Genomic DNA, 17,640 nt, shown 5'->3' with positions numbered 1-17,640 from the left:
TGGCTCCAGCAGATCCCCGTGACCCTGTATTCGGATTCGGCGGGTTAGAAAATGGATGGATGGCATTTTCTCTCCAGCGGGGTACCGAAGTCGGGTCTTTGAAGCTTCGCAAACCTGCAGCACGTTAAAAGCGCAAATCTTAGCGATACGCCACAGAAGCCGTTGAATGGACTTTGAATCTTTTATAAAAGTGTTTATTTCATCGTTGGCAATCAGGATTGACACATTCCATCATTTATGCCTAAAAACTCTGTAACATTACTCAAATATGCTAACGTTTCTCTTTTATCAGTGTGTTGGCACAGATTACTGTAGAGACGGAGCACACCTGAAGTGCGTCTCCTCCAAATGACGATCCGTTATTTCCACTCTAAAACTCCAGCAGTTGCGTCACTCCCAGATCATCAAACAAGACAGGAGCTGGGAGAACTTCATGAACGTTCTGCGACGGTGGGTGGATGAAATAGCCAGCTGCTCGTCTTAATCGACACATTTAGAAGACGAGCGACTCTGGCGGAGAGGTGTGAACGGTTTGCAGGTGGGTCGACGAGTTTTTTCGCCGACTCTGGTAATTCTAGTGTTAAGATCCACCCCCCATACTATTGAGTTCTCAGTCCTTGACCACGCCCCCGAGTGCCGCTCGCAGGGGGGCGGAGTCCTCGTCCCTCCCTTCATATTCCTCCTCGCCCGTCGAGCTCTCATTCTACTGCTCGGGACCCCAGGCGACATGGCCCTCCTGCTGCCCGTCCTGCTGGTGTTCCTCCTCTGCCTGACCAGCGCCCTTTACTACCTTGGAGCTTTCCGGAGGAGACGCCCTGGAGAGCCCCCGCTGGACAAAGGCCCCCTGCCCTGGCTGGGACACCTGCTGGACTTCCGCAGGCACCCTGCTAACTTTCTGCAGAAGATGCAGAAGAAGCATGGCAACATCTTCACGGTGCAGTTTGGGGGGCGGTACTTCACCTTCCTCATGGACCCCTTGTCCTTTGGATCCGTGATCAGGGAAGCGGAGAAGCTGGACTTTAGCATATTTGCAGAGCAGATGGTCAAGAGGGTGTTTGGCTATCACGCGCTGGAGGAAGACCACAAACTGGCTCTGTTGTCCACTAAGAAGCACCTGATGGGGGACGGCTTGGTGCTCATGACTCAGGCCATGATGACCAATTTGCAGAAGCTGATGCTGCACGGCCTCGGCTCGGCCAAGGGGACGGACCCCTGGACTGAGGACGGCCTGTACCGGTTCTCCTACAACATTCTTTTCCGGGCCGGCTTCTTGGCTATTTTTGGCACAGCCAGCTCTGAGTCAGCGGGCACCCTTCAGAAGGCGGACGAGCAGGACCGCCTGGAGTCTGAGGAGCTCTTCCTCGAGTTCCGTAAGTACGACCAGCTCGTCTCCAGCCTGGCCTATGGAGTGTTGCCCCCCAGGCGTAAGATGGAGGCCGAGAGGCTGAAGAGGCTCTTCTGGAGGGTGCTGTCTGTGGAGAAGGTGCTGGAGAAGGACAACACCAGCCGATGGGTGACGGAACAGTGCCAAGAAAGGGAGGAGCTGGGCGTGCGGCGGCCCATGCTGGGCAGGTTCATGTTGGTGCTTCTCTTTGTTTCACAGAGCAACACGGGACCCTCCGCCTTCTGGCTGCTTTTTTACCTCATGAAGCACCCCGAAGCCATGAAGGCCGTCCAGGAGGAGGTGGACGGGGTCCTGAAGGAAACTGGCCAGCAGGTCTACCCTGGAGGCCCACCTATTGACCTCACAAGAGACATGCTCCTCAGGACCCCTGTGCTGGACAGCGCCGTGGAGGAGACGCTTCGGCTGACGGCAGCTCCGCTGCTCACGCGTGCCGTCATGCAGGACATGAAGCTGCAGATGGCAGATGGCAGGGAGTTCGCCCTTCGAAAGGGGGATTGGATGTCTCTCTTTCCGTACATCGCGGCCCAGATGGACCCCAGCGTTCATCCTGAGCCCCACACCTTCAAGTACGACCGCTTCCTCACGCCCCAGGGCACCAAAAAGACCAACTTCTATAAAGATGGCAAAAAGCTGAAGTTCTACAACATGCCCTGGGGGGCCGGGGTCTCCATGTGCCCGGGCCGCTTCTTCGCCACCAACGAGCTCAAGCAGTTTGTCTTCCTCATGCTGACGTACTTTGATTTGGAGCTGCTGAGGCCTGATGAGGAGATCACCGCCGCCGACATGACCCGCTGGGGTATTGGCTTAACGCAGCCCACCCGAGATGTCCGCTTCAGATACCGACTGAGGATTTAGGGGTGGTCTGTGTGAGTCCCTCATCTCCAGCACGGCTTGAATGGAATGGGGGGCACAAGGCAGATCCTGGGGTCCAAGTGCAGGTCGGTCTTGGGTTGATTATAGTGCCTTTCCCTAGTAGCCTTCAGGGTCCGAGCTTTAGTCGGGGATTACTAAGCTTATGCTTTTTTTATAGCGCCTTTCTATGTGTGTTGTGCTGTGTGTGTCCAGGAATAAAGTTTTAATGTGTCTTTGATGCTGAGGGTCACCTGTCATCTCTTACCTGCTGTGTGATTCGCTCTGCCACCCGCTTTAGCACCTACAGAGTGCTTTCAAATCGTTGACTCTGTCACTTGATATAGCGCCTTTGATTGTGTCATGATGGAGACCCCTAATGAACGGATGGACTGCCTTGCTGGGGGTTTCTTCAGGCCGATGTCTCCCAATCTCATTTATTGACATTCAATGCGTTTCTTTGCAGCTTCTCCTTAACCCTGAGTGGTCTTTAAAAGTCGCCCACCTGCACCCGTCCAGGTCAGTCTTAGACGTACGAGGCTGGAGCCAAACCTGGAGGGGACGCCAGTGCGTCGCGCCCATTGGCCGTCCAGGAGGGTCCGTGCTGTCGGGGTCGTGAAGTGTGTGTGCTGACACGGTGACCTGTCACTCTTCAGCCCGAGGGTCACCCTGCCTTCCCTTTGATTTCGTGGTGGCGTTGTTCAGGTTTGACCCCGAGGAGGTGGGCCATGAAGCCCCCCGAGGCCTCCGTCTGTGCCGGGGGTCACGGCCTCGTCCTGCAGGGTTTCTTGGATTCACGACTTTTGGTTCGGTCCTCAGGTGGCCCTTTTTGATTTGTGTCCTCGGGTCTGGCAGTTCAGTTAATGGGACTTTTGTTTGAAGTATTAAGACGTCTGGTCTGCTTGTCCTGTTTTGGTGTTGACTCCTCGGAGTTTTTCATTTGAGTTTTGTTGTTCATTCTCTACGTGTTTTTGTCTTCTTTGTGTTTGCGATTTTCCGGTTCGAGTTCTTCCAGCGTTTGTTTGTTTGTTTGTTTGTTTGTTTGTTTTTGTTTCTGTTGTGTTTGTTTATCGCGCTGTGCCACTCGTACGTCTGGGTTTGGGTTTGTTTTGGACTTTTGGCGTCTCAGCGGCCCTGTTGTGACTGTCCTGGGGTGGGCGTGTCCTCTGAGGTGGTGGCCCTGTCAATCGGTCGTGACACTACGGGGTGAAAGGTCACCTAGGGGTTTACTTCCAAACCCTTTGAAAGCTCTCCGAACGTTTTCTTTGTTTCTCCTCCGGCGTCTGAACTCGTCTCGCCATTCTGGGGTTTGTCTGCTGGCCACGGCCTTGTCCCTCGTTGTTGTTGTGTGGAGGTTCACGGCGGTCCATCTGTCAGTCTGTCCTCTGCTTGTCACTTTTTACCCGACTGCCCTTTTAATTAAACGCTGCGACCATCTTGATTGGGGTCTTCCTCTACCGGACGGTCCGCTTTGTCCTTGAATGGCTGAGTTGTTGCTCTCGTGACCTTTGACCTTTGGGGTATCCCCTTTGAGCTCTCGGCTTGTGGCTCTCAGGCCCCCTCAGACCACCCTGATCACTTCAAACTCCTCACTTCAGTTTAAAGGTGAGGTGAACACGAACAGAACGGAGACACGGCCCCCAATGTATAAAAGTCCAAAGGGGTGTGGGGGTCTCTTAGTGAATTATGGGAGAGTGTGGATCGGGGTCAGGTGACACTCAGACCACCACTCAAAATCCGTGAGTAATGCAGATGACTACCTCTGAAAACAGGGTTTGGTGGTCCTACCAGCTTTCTTTTCATTGGCACATATAACACTGGCAGACTGGCATTGTCTTTTAAGAACCAGAAATATGGCATCACTCCAAGGCCTGGGGGTCCAAGTAGCGGCAGTTGGCTGCAGACCCCCAGAGCTCTGCCCACTTCCAATGTGGTAAAGATTAGGCTGCTCAGAGGCTCACCTGACTCGCATCACAAGTCAGTTCCGGGTATTTGGAGCTCCAGGGTGGAGACGCCGGACCCCATTGGAGGAGGAGGAGCCGTTCTGGAAATGCTGAAAGTTAAGAGTGCCCGTTGGGTCTTTTAATCAGCTGGCATGACACACAGAAATATCTGCAGTGGCCGTGCCAGCCTTCTAAGATGGGAAGAAATCAAACCTCAGTGTTAACATTAGCAGTGCGCCATCTGTTGGAAAGTGCATACAGGAGTAAAACGCTGTATTTGCCCTTCCAAAGTGATGGTCACTTCCTGCTTTGGTTAGCCACTTGGCTTTCTTGATGGTCACCACAAAGCACAGGTTTACAGGACGGGGGTCTTCTTTTAGGCAGTAAGAACCACATGACAGCTCATGGACCACCATAGTAGGGCAAAGAAACTGAACTCCTCGTGAATGTCCATTGGAGTTTGAGCCGATGGCCCTGCTGGCAAAAGTGCAATGGCGCGTCTTCGTGCCACGAGACAGGGAGTGAGGTGACAGCTGAGGGCAGCAAGTCAAACCTCCAGTAGGCGCCACTGTTGGAAACGTTCAGTCAGCCGTGCAGCCCCCTGATGGTTTGACAATGGCCGGGTGACCTCATAGCAAAGCCCTCAAGCTTCTTGGGAAGTTTCCATCTGCAACGGAGCTTCGTTAAGTTCAGTGGGTCACATGAAGCCCAAAGGAGCAGTCATGGAATATAGCGCCTTTAAGGCACAAAACATGCCAGCCCACTTTGGAGTCGTGTCACGGTGGTCACATTCAGAAAAGACTTCTAAGAAAATGGGCAATAAAGTCCACCAGGGGGCACAAAACTGTCCTCATGTGCAAAAGGTTAAGGGGGCACTTAGAGGGGTCTTAAATAATTTAAAATAAGCGAGGATGTTGTAAGACGTTTGGGGTACAAATACTGAGAGTGACACTACAGGGGACCACACATTTGACGTGGAGGAGCATCTATTAGGCTTTAGTCATGTAATTGACCTTTGGTCCAGTAGGTGGCACTCAAATGACACTTCGACCACCTTCATGCCAAGCCCACTATTTCATTTCAGGGTGGCTGTAGACTGAGTGCCCACCGTAGGTAGCAGCGCGTGTGTAAGGCAGGAGCCAACCCTGGACTGGACGCCAGGTCGTGAAGTGCTTGGAGAACACAAAGCTGTAGAAAAGGGAAGAAGCAGAAGTGGTGGGATTGGACTGAGGAGGAAGACGACCTGAAAAGGCTGAGGGTCCTTCGAGCCCCCATGTGCCCTTCTTTGACTGAGGAGAGTCACAAAGCTCAGCTCGGTGGGGTGTTGGGGTGATAGCCGTCCTTCTGGAAGGCTCTCCTGTCTCCACGCTGGTGTCCAGAGCTCAGCCGGAGTCACCACTGGGTTGTTGGTCACCTCTCTTATCCCTCCATCGCTCAGTGTGGCCAGACAAGCTGAAGACCCCTCAAGATGAGAATCACGGAGGCCATTGGGCTCTTAGGTATCCATCTCCAGATGTTTGCCCCTCTCTAAGGTCTGTGGCCTCTCCTTTGACCTCATGGCTACGTCTCTGCTCACCTGGGGGACCTTCAGTGGACAGCTGTGTGTGTTTGTGTCCTTCCTAATCAGTCCAATCTAATGAGCTGACCTCGGGTGGACCTCAAACGCGCTGTAGAAACATCTCAATGGTGGCCAATAGAACGGGGGGCTCCTGAGCCAAAGCAGAGGGTCCGAGTACTTTTGTCAAACAGATAGTTCAGGTTTTGAGCTGTAAATTAATATTGCGTTTGACAAAATGTCTGCAATTCTGCTCTTGGAGGAAAAAACAAATGGAATTGATTTGAGCAGCAAGCTGTGACAACAAAAAGGAACAAAGGGACAAGGCACTACACAAAGTAGCAAAATAATGACAAAGATCAAAAGAAAGAAAAGTAAATTATTAAAATAAAATCAAAAAAACAGCAAAATCAAACCAGCACTGGAGCCCGGGATAAAAACCCCTGACAGCAGAGACCACCGTGGTGAAAATTTAGGGGCTCGGTGTTCACATCTGCTCTTAAACAAGGTAAGGCACAGTTGAAGGAAGACCCCTCGGACACAGAAGAAGGTACGGAGCAGAAGAAGACCACCGTCAAAAAGCAAAGCAACGGTCAGAGCTGGGAAGGCAAATACTAAAAAAGACCAACAGGTGGCGACAGGGGCCGCTCTGAGCGCCTTAGGCCCCGCCCAGTCCCGCCCCCGCCACACCCACGTGTACAGGCAATAGGAGTAACAATAAAATGCGCGGGTAAAACACAAGCTCTTGACAGTCACTAACGGTGGGAGTACAACAGTAAGGAAATGTATCTATTATATAGCGCCTTTCATCTATCTATCTATCTATCTATCTATCTATCTATTATATAGCGCCTTTCATCTATCTATCTATCTATCTATCTATCTATCTATCTATTATATAGCGCCTTTCATCTATCTATCTATCTATTATATAGCGCCTTTCATCTATCTATCTATTATATAGTGCCTTTCATGTCGCTACATTTTACCTAAATGTTTTTCTTTCCCTCTTCTTTTTAAAGCACAAGCAGCCCCCCCTAAGCATTTGTCCCAGGGTCCTCTCGCCCGTCTGTCCCGATCACGCAGTGTCCGTTTGGTTTATCGCGGCTCGGTGGTGTAGCTAAGACCCTCCATGCTTGGTCCTCCTTTACTAAGTAAGACCCGATTTCATTACGACGGAGGCCGCAAAAACATAATAACGACATTTCTTTTTATGGCGCCCTGTCACACACATGTCGCAGCTCAAAGTGCAACAGAAGACGTCAGAGGTGCTTACAAGAAAAGGAAAACGCTTTCCAAGGCAGGAACCATGCCTGGCCAGGATGCCAGTCCGTCACCGGGCACTCTCTCTCTCTCTGTCACTTCCTGAGTCCCGGTGTCTCTCGCACACATCCGCTCCGGTCCGTTCAATCCGCGGTTCACTGCACTGAAGGACACCCACTGGTTCCCTGCGCGTGCGCACATCGGTTTCAGGACGCAGACCCTTCAGCCCGAACTGCTCCACCGGACGGGGATGTCGCCCGCTCTTGTTTTCGTTTAATTTCGGCTCCTGTGCTCAGGGCGGTCCTACTCGAGCTCGAACACTGTACAGTAACCCAAAACATGTGATAACCCCCGAAACCAACATAAGCCCCCGCCACCAAATAGCCATTCGCTGGTGTACTGCAGCACCTCTGGCATCTCTCACTGTGACTCCTCGTTGAAGACAATGACCCCTGAGCGCTGCTTGGTCTTCTTCTATGGTGGGCTTCGCCTGGCTGTTCTATCAGGTAAGCCCTGACGGTCGCCCTCAGCCTCCCCCACGCTAAGACCCAGTGAACTTACGCGGCCCTTCTCTTCTTTTATTTTAACCCCCCCAAACTAGCGCCATCTGCCATGAAAATCCTGCAGCCCCGGTCTGTTTCGCGGACCCCCCAGAAGATCTGCAGGATCGAGTGTGCGGTGATCGGCGTGCCGGCGGTGGGCGACGGGGTCCACTGGTACAGGGAGACGCACTCGCAGCACCTGCACTGGATCGCCTATTTCATCGACGACACTCTGCAGTCCACCCTGGACCCCCTGAGTGACAGGTTCTTCGTGGTTCGAGCCAGTGAGATGAACACGTTCGTGCTGACCATCACGGACGCGAGAGCGGAGGACAGCGGGGTCTACTACTGCGCCGCCCGAGGGGGTCACGCTGTCTTCAACTCCCCTACATGTCGTTCATAAAGCCCCCTGTGAGCGACAAGCGACAGAGAAGGCCGACGCGCTCCATACATGAGTGCAAGTAAAAGACAAGGAGCCCAATGGAGTCCGCCAGGCGACACGAAGTGACAGGAAAATGTCAACGTGACGTAAAGGGGGTCCAAACAAGAAAGCGGAGGGTTTATGTGAATAATCGCGAAAGACTCCCTTGAATACAAAAATAAATTAAGAAATGAATCAATAAATCAGCCAATCAATCAATCAAATAAATAAAACGGCGTCAAGTCCTGACCTGGAATGCGCTAACCACGTGATTTCGGCCAATGACATTTCTGTGGACCAAAGAAATAATAATAATAACAATAACGATAACAACAACAATAATAATAACAATAATAATAATAATAATAATACTAATAATAATAATACTAATAATAACAATACAGACTTTTAAAAGCGTACACGCGATTAACGACGTCAACATTGAAGCCCTGCTCAGTTTCCGAGGCGCTGCATTCAGTGGCCGCTGGGTGGTCTGTCCCCTTCTCTCCTCCTGAGGGGCTCCGTCAGTGCGCCGCTCACACCGTCGTCATCTTCTGGTCTTCATCCTCACAGCTGACATGGCTGACCTTCAGAGTTTCTCACCACCTCCCTCATTAAGCGTTGCTGATTTCTTTTCATTTTCATTCTCGTCACCTTCAGTGGACCTTTTCGTTGCCGCACTTTCCACTCGAAGGTGGGCAGAGGAGGGCCACCAGGTGCACCCCAACACTTCAGGACATGTCCTACTGTCACAGACTCCGAGACTTGACCCCGTGTAGTGTCAGGCAGTGTGGAGAGCTCATCGAGGTCCTCAGAATCCTCCAAGCTGATCTTATAAGAATTCTGAGAGCTCAACGGCAGTCATGTCCTCGAGGACACCAAACGTCCATTTAGGCCTGATGCCAGGAGCAGTTGTGGGAGTCTGCAACAAACTACCAAGCCTTGGAGCTGAAGGAGAAACCTGGAGACCCTTTACGAATGATCTGGAGCAGATATGGGGACAGCTTAACTATCAGCTTAAGGAACGGGTGACAGAAGGACTGGATAGTCGCCTCATGTTTGTCACATTTCCTCTGTTCTTATTATGCTATCCAATGCTGAGATGACAACTAGTGATGAACATTCAGCCCTGTGATTGGCTCTCATTACGTTGCCTAAACTATTGTAATGGTGCAACCAGGGGGCATCAGCCTGGGTTTGAGTCGCCATCTGCCAGGGAGTCTAAGCAAACTTGTGCAAATCGCATCAGAATGACATCTGATGTGACAACAGTGAGCGGTCCTTCTACCTAAAAGAGTGTGAAGCCATTGGCCCTCGATGCCACCAAGCATCTTGTACTGAAGGTTGTCTCCTTGGCAAAATGACACAAATTCAGGAGAAGTGTGCATTAGCTTGGGGTGAGAGGGAAGAAAAAGAAGGAGTGAGCAGAGCGACTGAGCAAAGAGTGACCAGCTTGTCCATTCAGTTTGGTGTCATTTGTAGGGCACAGGCGCAGGGCACTAGAGTGACTTTGCAGACCACCAATGGTGCAAATCCCATAAACGCCTAAAGTGCACACAAGACGTTGAACCTACCAGGTGGACCCTTCTGACATGACAGATGACATTGAGGTGACACCTGACATCAAGGGAGCTCACAAGCCACGCTGAACATGAAAATGCAACTGGCCACCATGAGAGAATGTCAAAGTCTGGTAGTGACATGTTGGGGTCCCTGTGTTGACTCATCTTACTAAGTTGTGTTTTCTTGTGTGTTGATGCCACCTTCGTCCTCCTCACCTCCTCTTCTTCAGTTCTTCATGTTCTTCTCTCCACCTGTCAGGAGGTCATTGGGACCTTGGGGCGCCATCTGCAAGTGTCAGACCTCCGCTGTTGGTCCGCACCGTGACCCGGTGATGTCCGAGTTCCTAGTCAAGGTCGGACGTCACTGTGGACTTCTCTTCTGCAGTCGCTTTGGATGGAAGCTTCTGGTAAGAAGACAAATGTGAGCGCACCTGGTCCAGGTAGATGAGAACGTGAAACTAAAATACGCCATCAGTTGGCGCTGCTCCCACACAGTTCTGTGATCTCAGGTTTGAATGCCACGGGCGGCTGTGTCGAGTTTGCACCTTCTCCCCGTGTGCCAGTCTTGTGCTTTATTACCCACACTTGGCGCTAACTGCATGCAACTCGCGTGTAAAACAAGTTAAGCGGAGCCATTGACACGCCAACTGGGGGGCACCACGTAAATGAGCAGGACCGGGCTTTGGACTTCGGGGGGACGGTAGGGCAGCGGTCCAAGCACACATTTACACCCGAGTGCACAGCTTGACCCAGGGCTGTCACCTGCTGACAACGTCTTACTCACAAACGGACCTTCGTGAGAGGTGTGAGCCCACCCAGCAGTGCCCATTAAGGGGGTCACTATGAAATCCTTGAAATTGATGACGAGGACGAACCCCTGACTCCATCAACGCACAACTAAGAGATGAAGTGCCATCGCAGCGTTTGGAGGGAAGTCCCAAAAGCCTGAGACCGGCAGTCGTCGGCACGCGTCATACCCCCTCATTTCATTTGTCACCGTAAGCCACACAGTCACTCGGCGACAAGTCACAAGCGTCACAAGGCCCTGAAGATGCGACGGCGACAGCTTGATCTCCTGCGCTGCGTGACACTAGCGCTGCTGGCCAGTAAGTGACTGTAACGATCACCCCGGCTCCTGTATAGCGCCTTTGTGCTCAACACCAGCCACCGATCTTCTCTTTCGCTCTTCACGTGCTGCCCCCCTAACCACTGAGCCCACTTCGTTTCTTTAGCTTAACGTGTTCCTCTTTTGTTCTCCGGCAGCTCCTTCGTGGTCCGCCACTCTTTTCCAGCCGAGCTCCGTGGTGCTCAAGGACGGCAAACCGGCACGGATCGAGTGTCGCGTCGGGGGCTCCTCGACCCGGGACACCACGTTTTACTGGTACCGTCAGAAAGGCGACACGGAGCTGCTCTGGATTCTGTACTATCAGGACACCTCGACTCAGGAAAAAGCGGAGTCGTTCGCCGGGAGATTCTCCTCCACGAAACAGCGGGACCGACAGGCGGCCTTCTTGATCATAACGGAGACGAGCAGAGCCGACGAGGCCACCTACTTCTGCGCAGTCTGGTCAGCGCACCGCCACACAGGCGCTCGAGCGGGCGACACAAAAACGTGTCAAGTGCGCCGCCAGCTGGCCATACCGCAATCGAACAGATCGCAATGCGCGTGCGCACCCGGCGACTCGCAGCTCCGTGTTGTCAGTGTCAGCCGCAGTTTGGTGGCCCCAGATGTTCATTCAGAAATCTCTACCTGCATTAATAGACGTGAGGCCAGGTAGCCGTGCCATCTTCAGGTGGACCGTTCAGCAAAATCGTTAATGCCATGGAATACACGCGAATGCATGGCGCTGCTCGCAAATGTCCATCGCGTCCACACCTTAGGGCCACGGCGGACAGGTGAGCCGAGCAGACGACATCGCGCATCTGCATCTGCATCTGCACAGCCTTACGGAGGACAAGAATACAACGGAACGCAGCAAATATCAGACAGAATAAAAATGGACACGAGGAGTGCGCCGTGGGCGTGACGTGCAGCTGTGGGCGCGCGGACATCAAAGTGAACGGGAGCGCGCGCAGCTGCGTGAGGTGGCAGGTGCATCCCCGTCATTTCTAAAAATGTCAACTGTCTGATTCTCCTCGGTGAAGATCAGAAGAACGAAGAGATGACAATCTGGTGGGTATGCAAAAAAAGAAACAAAATAAATCAAACAGGGTAACATGCGACGGCGACATGCAAAGGAGGACAACGCAAGAAATGGGACGAGGTGTCAGCAATTCAAAAACAAATCTCATTTTAAAGAAGAAAGTCCCTGCATTGACTGCACCGATTGTGTGACAAACAGAATCAGAAAGGCAGAGTGACCGACCAGGGGACAACATTCTACCTGAGCACCCCAGCTGTCTTTACTGTAGTTGGCTCGTGGGGACTTTAATTAAATCTGACTTCGAGTCCCCAAGTATGTCATCGGTGGCCCTTCACGTTCTCACAACTCTGATTCCGTCTCTGGGGAATGAGAACACAGGAAGGGTAGGCTGGGGATGAGCTCGCGGTCACACTGGCGGTCGGTCACTCGACTCATCTGCCTGGGCTCATTTCACCCATTTAAACTGTGAATGGACAGGGAAATCAGACAGCAAGTGTTATTAAGAAATAAAAAAGAAAGAAACGTGTTGGACTTACTTCTGATAGAGTGGGGTTCCATCCTGCGCTCAACTATCACCTCCTGCCTTGTACCCAATGCTGCTGGGAAAGGCTCTGCACTCCTCAATCCCACCCAGTGCCCTAAACTGGAATGAAGATGTCACGTTACTCAGGTGTGATGTCCAAAATACCCCATCAGTATGTGTGACCCTGACCAAGTCACTTCACCTTCCACAACTGATATTGTCAAATCACAGTAATAAAAATGGCCCTGTGCAGTCCCTTGTGATACGGATCAGCGTAGAAAAGGCGCTATATAACAGCATTACTGATACAAGCTCGAAAACTCAGCGGAGTAACATTTAGTGTTAAAGGTACAGCACAGATGACCTGTTTGGCCCCACAGTGGACCACCTGACTTTGAGTACCTTAGGGTGCATGTGGATGACAAACATACAAGATGGGCCGGTGTCACCTCAATTTAATGTACAGCTTGAGCTTCTTTGGTGCTGGCAGGTCACTCTTGAGAGCCATCTGCCAGTCTGCTGTGGCCAGTGCCATCTTCTGTGTGGCAGTGGAGTGCAGATGATGCCCATAGGCTCAGAAAACATTGACATGCATGGCTGACCAAGTCCTGGGAGTCACACTGGACCCACTGGAGAAACTGGTGGAGCAAAAGGTCACTCAGAAGTCTGCTTAGTCTTTTGGGCAAACCTCTGTGCCCACCATGTGGGCCCAACTAAGCAGAGGGGCACCTGAGATAGCAGACAGGGACATCGGCTTTGCACCAAGGATAGCCACATTTGGGCACCTAAGACAAAATTATTGAAACACTCGGCTCTGTTGTCCTTCAATAAACTCCGAGTTAGACAGATGGAAATGTCACGTGACCCCGTCTGAAAGGCCATCCTGTGACGTAACCTGCGGACTTTCCAAGTGGGTCAGCCAGACAGTCCCTATTTGTGGTGGTCCTGCATGTGCCGTGATGAGTGCACCTTGAAAGCTCTTGTTCTTTGTATTCACATTAAGCTCGTTTTTAAATGATTTTTCCTTTGAGCTAATTAGCAAGCCAAGAGCGAAGTACCGTGTTTTGCCAAAATCCAAGGAAAGTTATGTGAATCTAACCAAGTAGGAAGGGGAGACGTCGGTGGGAAGTCGGGAATTTCTCGGGGTCTGAAACAAAATGAAAGATTATGTGTATAGCTGGAGAGGCCATAAATACAACTGGGACAAGACTGGCAATGTGAGGCCGAAGAACTACAAGAATGGACCAATCAATCAATCAATCAATCAATCAATCAATCAATCGTGGCTCGCGTTGCACGTATTCCCTCTTTACAAAGCCAGTAGCCGGCAGAGTGCACGGGACCCTCCTTGTCGCTCAGTGAGTCCCGCAGTGGCCACACCGGCCCGCCTCTTGTCGCACGCCGGGCGTGGCCGCTCATTGCCGAGAAGTGAAAACCGAAGCGCTTAGAGCGCCACACGCAGGCTGGGGAACATTCGTCATTTTTACTGCAGAATGGCGCGGACCCCCACCGCGGTGCTCTTTTGGACCCTCTTAGCAGGTAGCCGCGCCTTTTCTCCTGCACGGTGTGTGTGTGTGTAGTTTTATTTTTTTACTCTTCAAGTAAACCTTTCTTTCTTTCTTTCTTTCTTTCTTTCTTTCTTTCTTTCTTTCTTTCTTTCCATTTTTTATTCTTTTGCAGACCTCACAGGCACCTCGGCGGCTCTCCTTTCTCTCACCAAGCCTCCAGGCAGCTTCAGTGTCTTTCCGTGCGCCTTGGACTCGCAGAGCGTCGCTAAGAACATCATCCACTGGTACCGGCAGAGACCGGGCCAGCCCTTGGAGTGGCTCCTGTACATCAAGTCCAATACCGACAGGAAATTCGCTCCGGGGGCCGACGGCAAGTTTACGGCTATGAAGGACAAGGACTCGTGCCTGTTGTCGGTGCTGAACTTGGACAGGAACGACGCGGCGCTCTACGCGTGCGCTTACTGGAGCTACAGCAGCACGACGCTTCGGGGAGCGCGACGGCCGCGACATAAAGTGTTAAATGTAGGGCGACAGCAGGGAACACATTGGCTGCTGCGGTGACTTCGTCGTTGTCACCCCCTTTCAGTCTCGGGCGTTATCAGTCGGGTAGGCGGACCCCCTGAATGAAGTTTAAATGTCAGGCAACAAACATGAAGTGAAAGGTGACGACTAGAGAGACCACCAGAGAGCTGCGCGGAGGATTGAAGGGTTCAGAAACAGACAGATGTGTGCAGAGTAACAACTAGGAAGAGAAACGAGCTGTTAATGTGACTAAGAAATGAAAACGTCTACAGGTCAGCCCTTCACGCCCCACTCTGAAGCCCCCCGAATGTTGCACAATTACTGCCTGCATGTCCTTCCATCCTCCTCCAGGTTTATTTAACGCTTCGACTCCTGGGCTGGGCACAGGGTTGGCTTGGCTTTATTGTCTGCTCTTCCTACTGACCATTGTGGGTGTTGGTGCCTCTGACGTGGGAATTGTGGCTCTCAGTTTTCATCCCTTGAGTTACTGGTGACTGAAGTGGATTGGGGGGTTGTAGCATTTTGTGGCCGTTTGGATGGTCCTTTCTGTGGTCAGCTGGGGGTTATGTGCCAAACATTCCACTCCCTGGTGAATTTTGAGAATGCCATGCCAGTGAACTGGGGGTTGAGGAATAGAAAACATTATTGTGTCCATCCATCAATTATCCAACCCGCTACATCCAAACTACAGGGTCACGGGGGTCTTCTGGAGCCAATCACAGCCAGCACAGGGCGCAAGGCAGGAAACAAACCCCGGGCAGGGTGCCAGCCAACGGCAGATGATTAGAAGTATTTAACTCACACTACCAAGGACTGTATTTGGTGTGAATCGCGCTGCAGAGAGCTCCAGTATTTGATTTTGTACATTTTGTACTTCTGTATGATTTGATCTTCATTTAGGTAGAAAAGGAATTCAGTTTATGCACAGAATATGAGACTGGCTTGCATTCTTTTATGAGGAAATGCTGACCTCTCGATACCAACAGAACACCCTGTGATATTCTAGATCAACGTGAGACGTTTCTGAGTTCCTGCTTAAACGTATCGGAGCCGATTTCCTAAACTGAGTGTTCTGATAAAGAAGCAATGTGCACATTCCAGTTGAGGGAGTGGAGTAGTCAGCTGTTATAAAGTATGGACGGTATAACCTCGAAGTGAACTGCCGTGTATGAAGAAGGTGTGCAGAGGGAGGCCCATGTTAGGCTGTGGGCTACAGGCAGGCTGCTGGCACCAAGAATGAAGAATAAAGACATTCTTTTTATTCCAATTGGTGTTTGTCTTCCCGTTATTATCAACTTCAGCATCCACAGGGTCCTCATCCATTATGAGCACATCTGGAGCTCCCATTTTTGAGGTGGGCACAGCTGGTATCTGGCAGGGTGGTTAAGGCCCTGAAGTGGTGTGTTGAGACCCTTCCGATGACATTATGTGACTCTGAGCATGTCACTTCACCTGCTTGTCCTCCATGTCTGCGAGATGAGCCATCTGGAATGGTAACCCTCCACCGCCGGGTGGTGCTCTTGGTGTGACCAGCGCTATTCTTTATGGAGTCGCTGGACTTGAAGGTTCCTTCTTCTGGTCAGCAGGGTCAGTGTGCGTTTCCTTGGTCTTGTCCACCAGCCACTTTGCTCAGCGAGTTTCACAACTTCTGTGTGGCCTTCATGAATGTGCTGCGGCACATCTTGTCACCTGCATTAGGCTGTGACAATTCTGGTGCCATCCAGCCTCCTGCTGACAGAAGCTGAGAGGTGCTTCTTGAGTGGGAATGCAGCATGGATTTCTTGGTCGTCTCCTGCTCGGCTGGGAGTGGGCTTCTCGTGGACCACCTGCCTGGTTAATGCCATGTTGGAGTTTGTCTCCGCGAAGAGACGTCAGACTGCCAGATGTGTTTAGACATCGAGTGGTGGCCCTGAGTAGCAGGCCATGTTGTGGATCCTGGAGGGGGTCCTGGAAAGGGTCTTATCTGGGGGCTCCCTTAGTTTTGCTGGGTGACGATGGGGACACCTGGAGAGGCCTGATGGCAGGATTGGCCTTCCTGATGGACACCCAAGGGCTGTTTTTTGTTAGGCCTGTTTTGTCCCCAACAGACAGATGGTGGCACTTGGAGCAGATCAGACCCAAGTCGATGTTTGAGTTTTGTATCTCATGTTCAGGACACTCGGGGGGCGGTCATGGGGGGCCTGAGAAGAGCCGGGATTGGAGTTCCTGAATTATTTGGGGTGAAACTCACATTCACTAATTGGTCCCACAGTGCGCCTCTTTTTGTGCCTCTCTGGTGGATTTCAAGTTTTATTTCAAGATCTGAAATGTGACCGAGTTGTATCACATACTGTGATTTGGTGACACACTGGTGCTCATTTCAGGGGTCTTCATTCAGGTCCTGTATGTTTGTTAAAATGTGTCACAATGAACTCAAATCATCTTCCCAGACCAGTAACGTCAAAGCCATCAGGGGGCTTCCTGTACCACAGGCCAACACTCCAGCAGGTCTCCACGCAGCCACTGAGGACATCGAGCAGTACAGTGAAATGGGGGGCTTCTGTCTTACCAACAAACCCACCTCCTCAGGGGGGTCAGCTTCCAAAACTCCACTCGTTCCACTTTCATTAGGGACCCCCTGACCTTTGGGCCCCTGAGGCCTCACCTTCATCATCCTCCTTCTTGATCTCTGCTTACCTTTGACATTGCTGACCCTCAGGACCTCCTGGCCACCCTGCCTGACCGGGGCATCACTGGCACTGCTCTCAGGTGTGTCCTGGCAAGGAGAGAAGTGCAAGTGGTGTGGCATACGCACAGGGGGTGCCCCCAGGACCGCTGATGGGTCCTCTTCTCTCACTGCCCCAGCCCACCAGGCTCCCTCATCCAGTCCCACAGAGTGCCATGTCAGTGCCAGTGACGCTCAGCTGAACCTGCCATTTCCTGCAGAAGGTCTCCGCTCAAATCTCAGCTCATGTCACTGATGGCCCAGCTTTGATGAAGGATCCTCATCTCGGTCTCTGCCTGTCACTCCAATGTCCCCTCTCTGTCCTGGTCAGCTCAGGATGGGTGACCAGCTAACCCTCAGTGACCGCTCGCTGACTCTTTCCTGATCCTGCAGCTTCATTCTGTGTAAGATCAGCTCATGTTGGGTGGACTCCTGCAGCTGGAAGGACAACCAGCATGATCAGACCACCCTAAAGGCAGCAGCATGTCTGGAGTCCAACCAGCCGAGGGGTGCAGGTCACTCCTGCTCTCAGACTGATACACTGGCCCTCTGTGACCGCACACGTTAAGCTGATGCCCACCTACAGAGTGGTCCACGCATCACCCCCTCTGATGCTTCTCGCCCACTCAGGCCAGCTGATGAATGACGTCTGGTGATGCCACCTCCACGTGCTCTCAAATCTCAATCCAGACTCCTCAT

At 51.9% G+C, this 17,640-nt stretch overlaps 1 protein-coding gene and 3 gene segments (V, D, J or C); all 4 read left to right on the top strand.

Annotated features, from left to right (window-relative positions):
- The first annotated feature begins 714 nt into the window (after positions 1–714).
- Positions 715–2,402, top strand: LOC120529851 (5-beta-cholestane-3-alpha,7-alpha-diol 12-alpha-hydroxylase-like). The gene has a single exon (XM_039754049.1). It carries the CDS (start codon positions 728–730, stop codon positions 2,258–2,260), a length of 1,533 nt encoding a protein of 510 aa, XP_039609983.1. The 5' UTR covers positions 715–727; the 3' UTR covers positions 2,261–2,402.
- A 5,058-nt stretch (positions 2,403–7,460) lies between these two features.
- On the top strand, positions 7,461–7,960 carry LOC120529946. The segment is given in 2 exon segments: positions 7,461–7,521; positions 7,617–7,960. Coding segments are annotated over 2 exon segments (405 nt in total).
- A 474-nt stretch (positions 7,961–8,434) lies between these two features.
- Positions 8,435–11,510, top strand: LOC120530059. The segment is given in 2 exon segments: positions 8,435–10,646; positions 10,804–11,510. Coding segments are annotated over 2 exon segments (570 nt in total).
- Positions 11,511–13,127: 1,617 nt separating this feature from the next.
- Positions 13,128–14,547, top strand: LOC120530057. The segment is given in 2 exon segments: positions 13,128–13,746; positions 13,888–14,547. Coding segments are annotated over 2 exon segments (435 nt in total).
- Positions 14,548–17,640: the final 3,093 nt, after the last annotated feature.

The sequence above is a fragment of the Polypterus senegalus genome, chromosome 5, assembly GCF_016835505.1.
Source record: "Polypterus senegalus isolate Bchr_013 chromosome 5, ASM1683550v1, whole genome shotgun sequence".
NCBI classification, from domain to species: Eukaryota; Metazoa; Chordata; class Cladistia; order Polypteriformes; family Polypteridae; genus Polypterus; species Polypterus senegalus.
The sequence above is the reverse complement of the archived record's forward strand: the minus strand, read 5'-3'. Positions and strand labels throughout refer to the sequence as shown.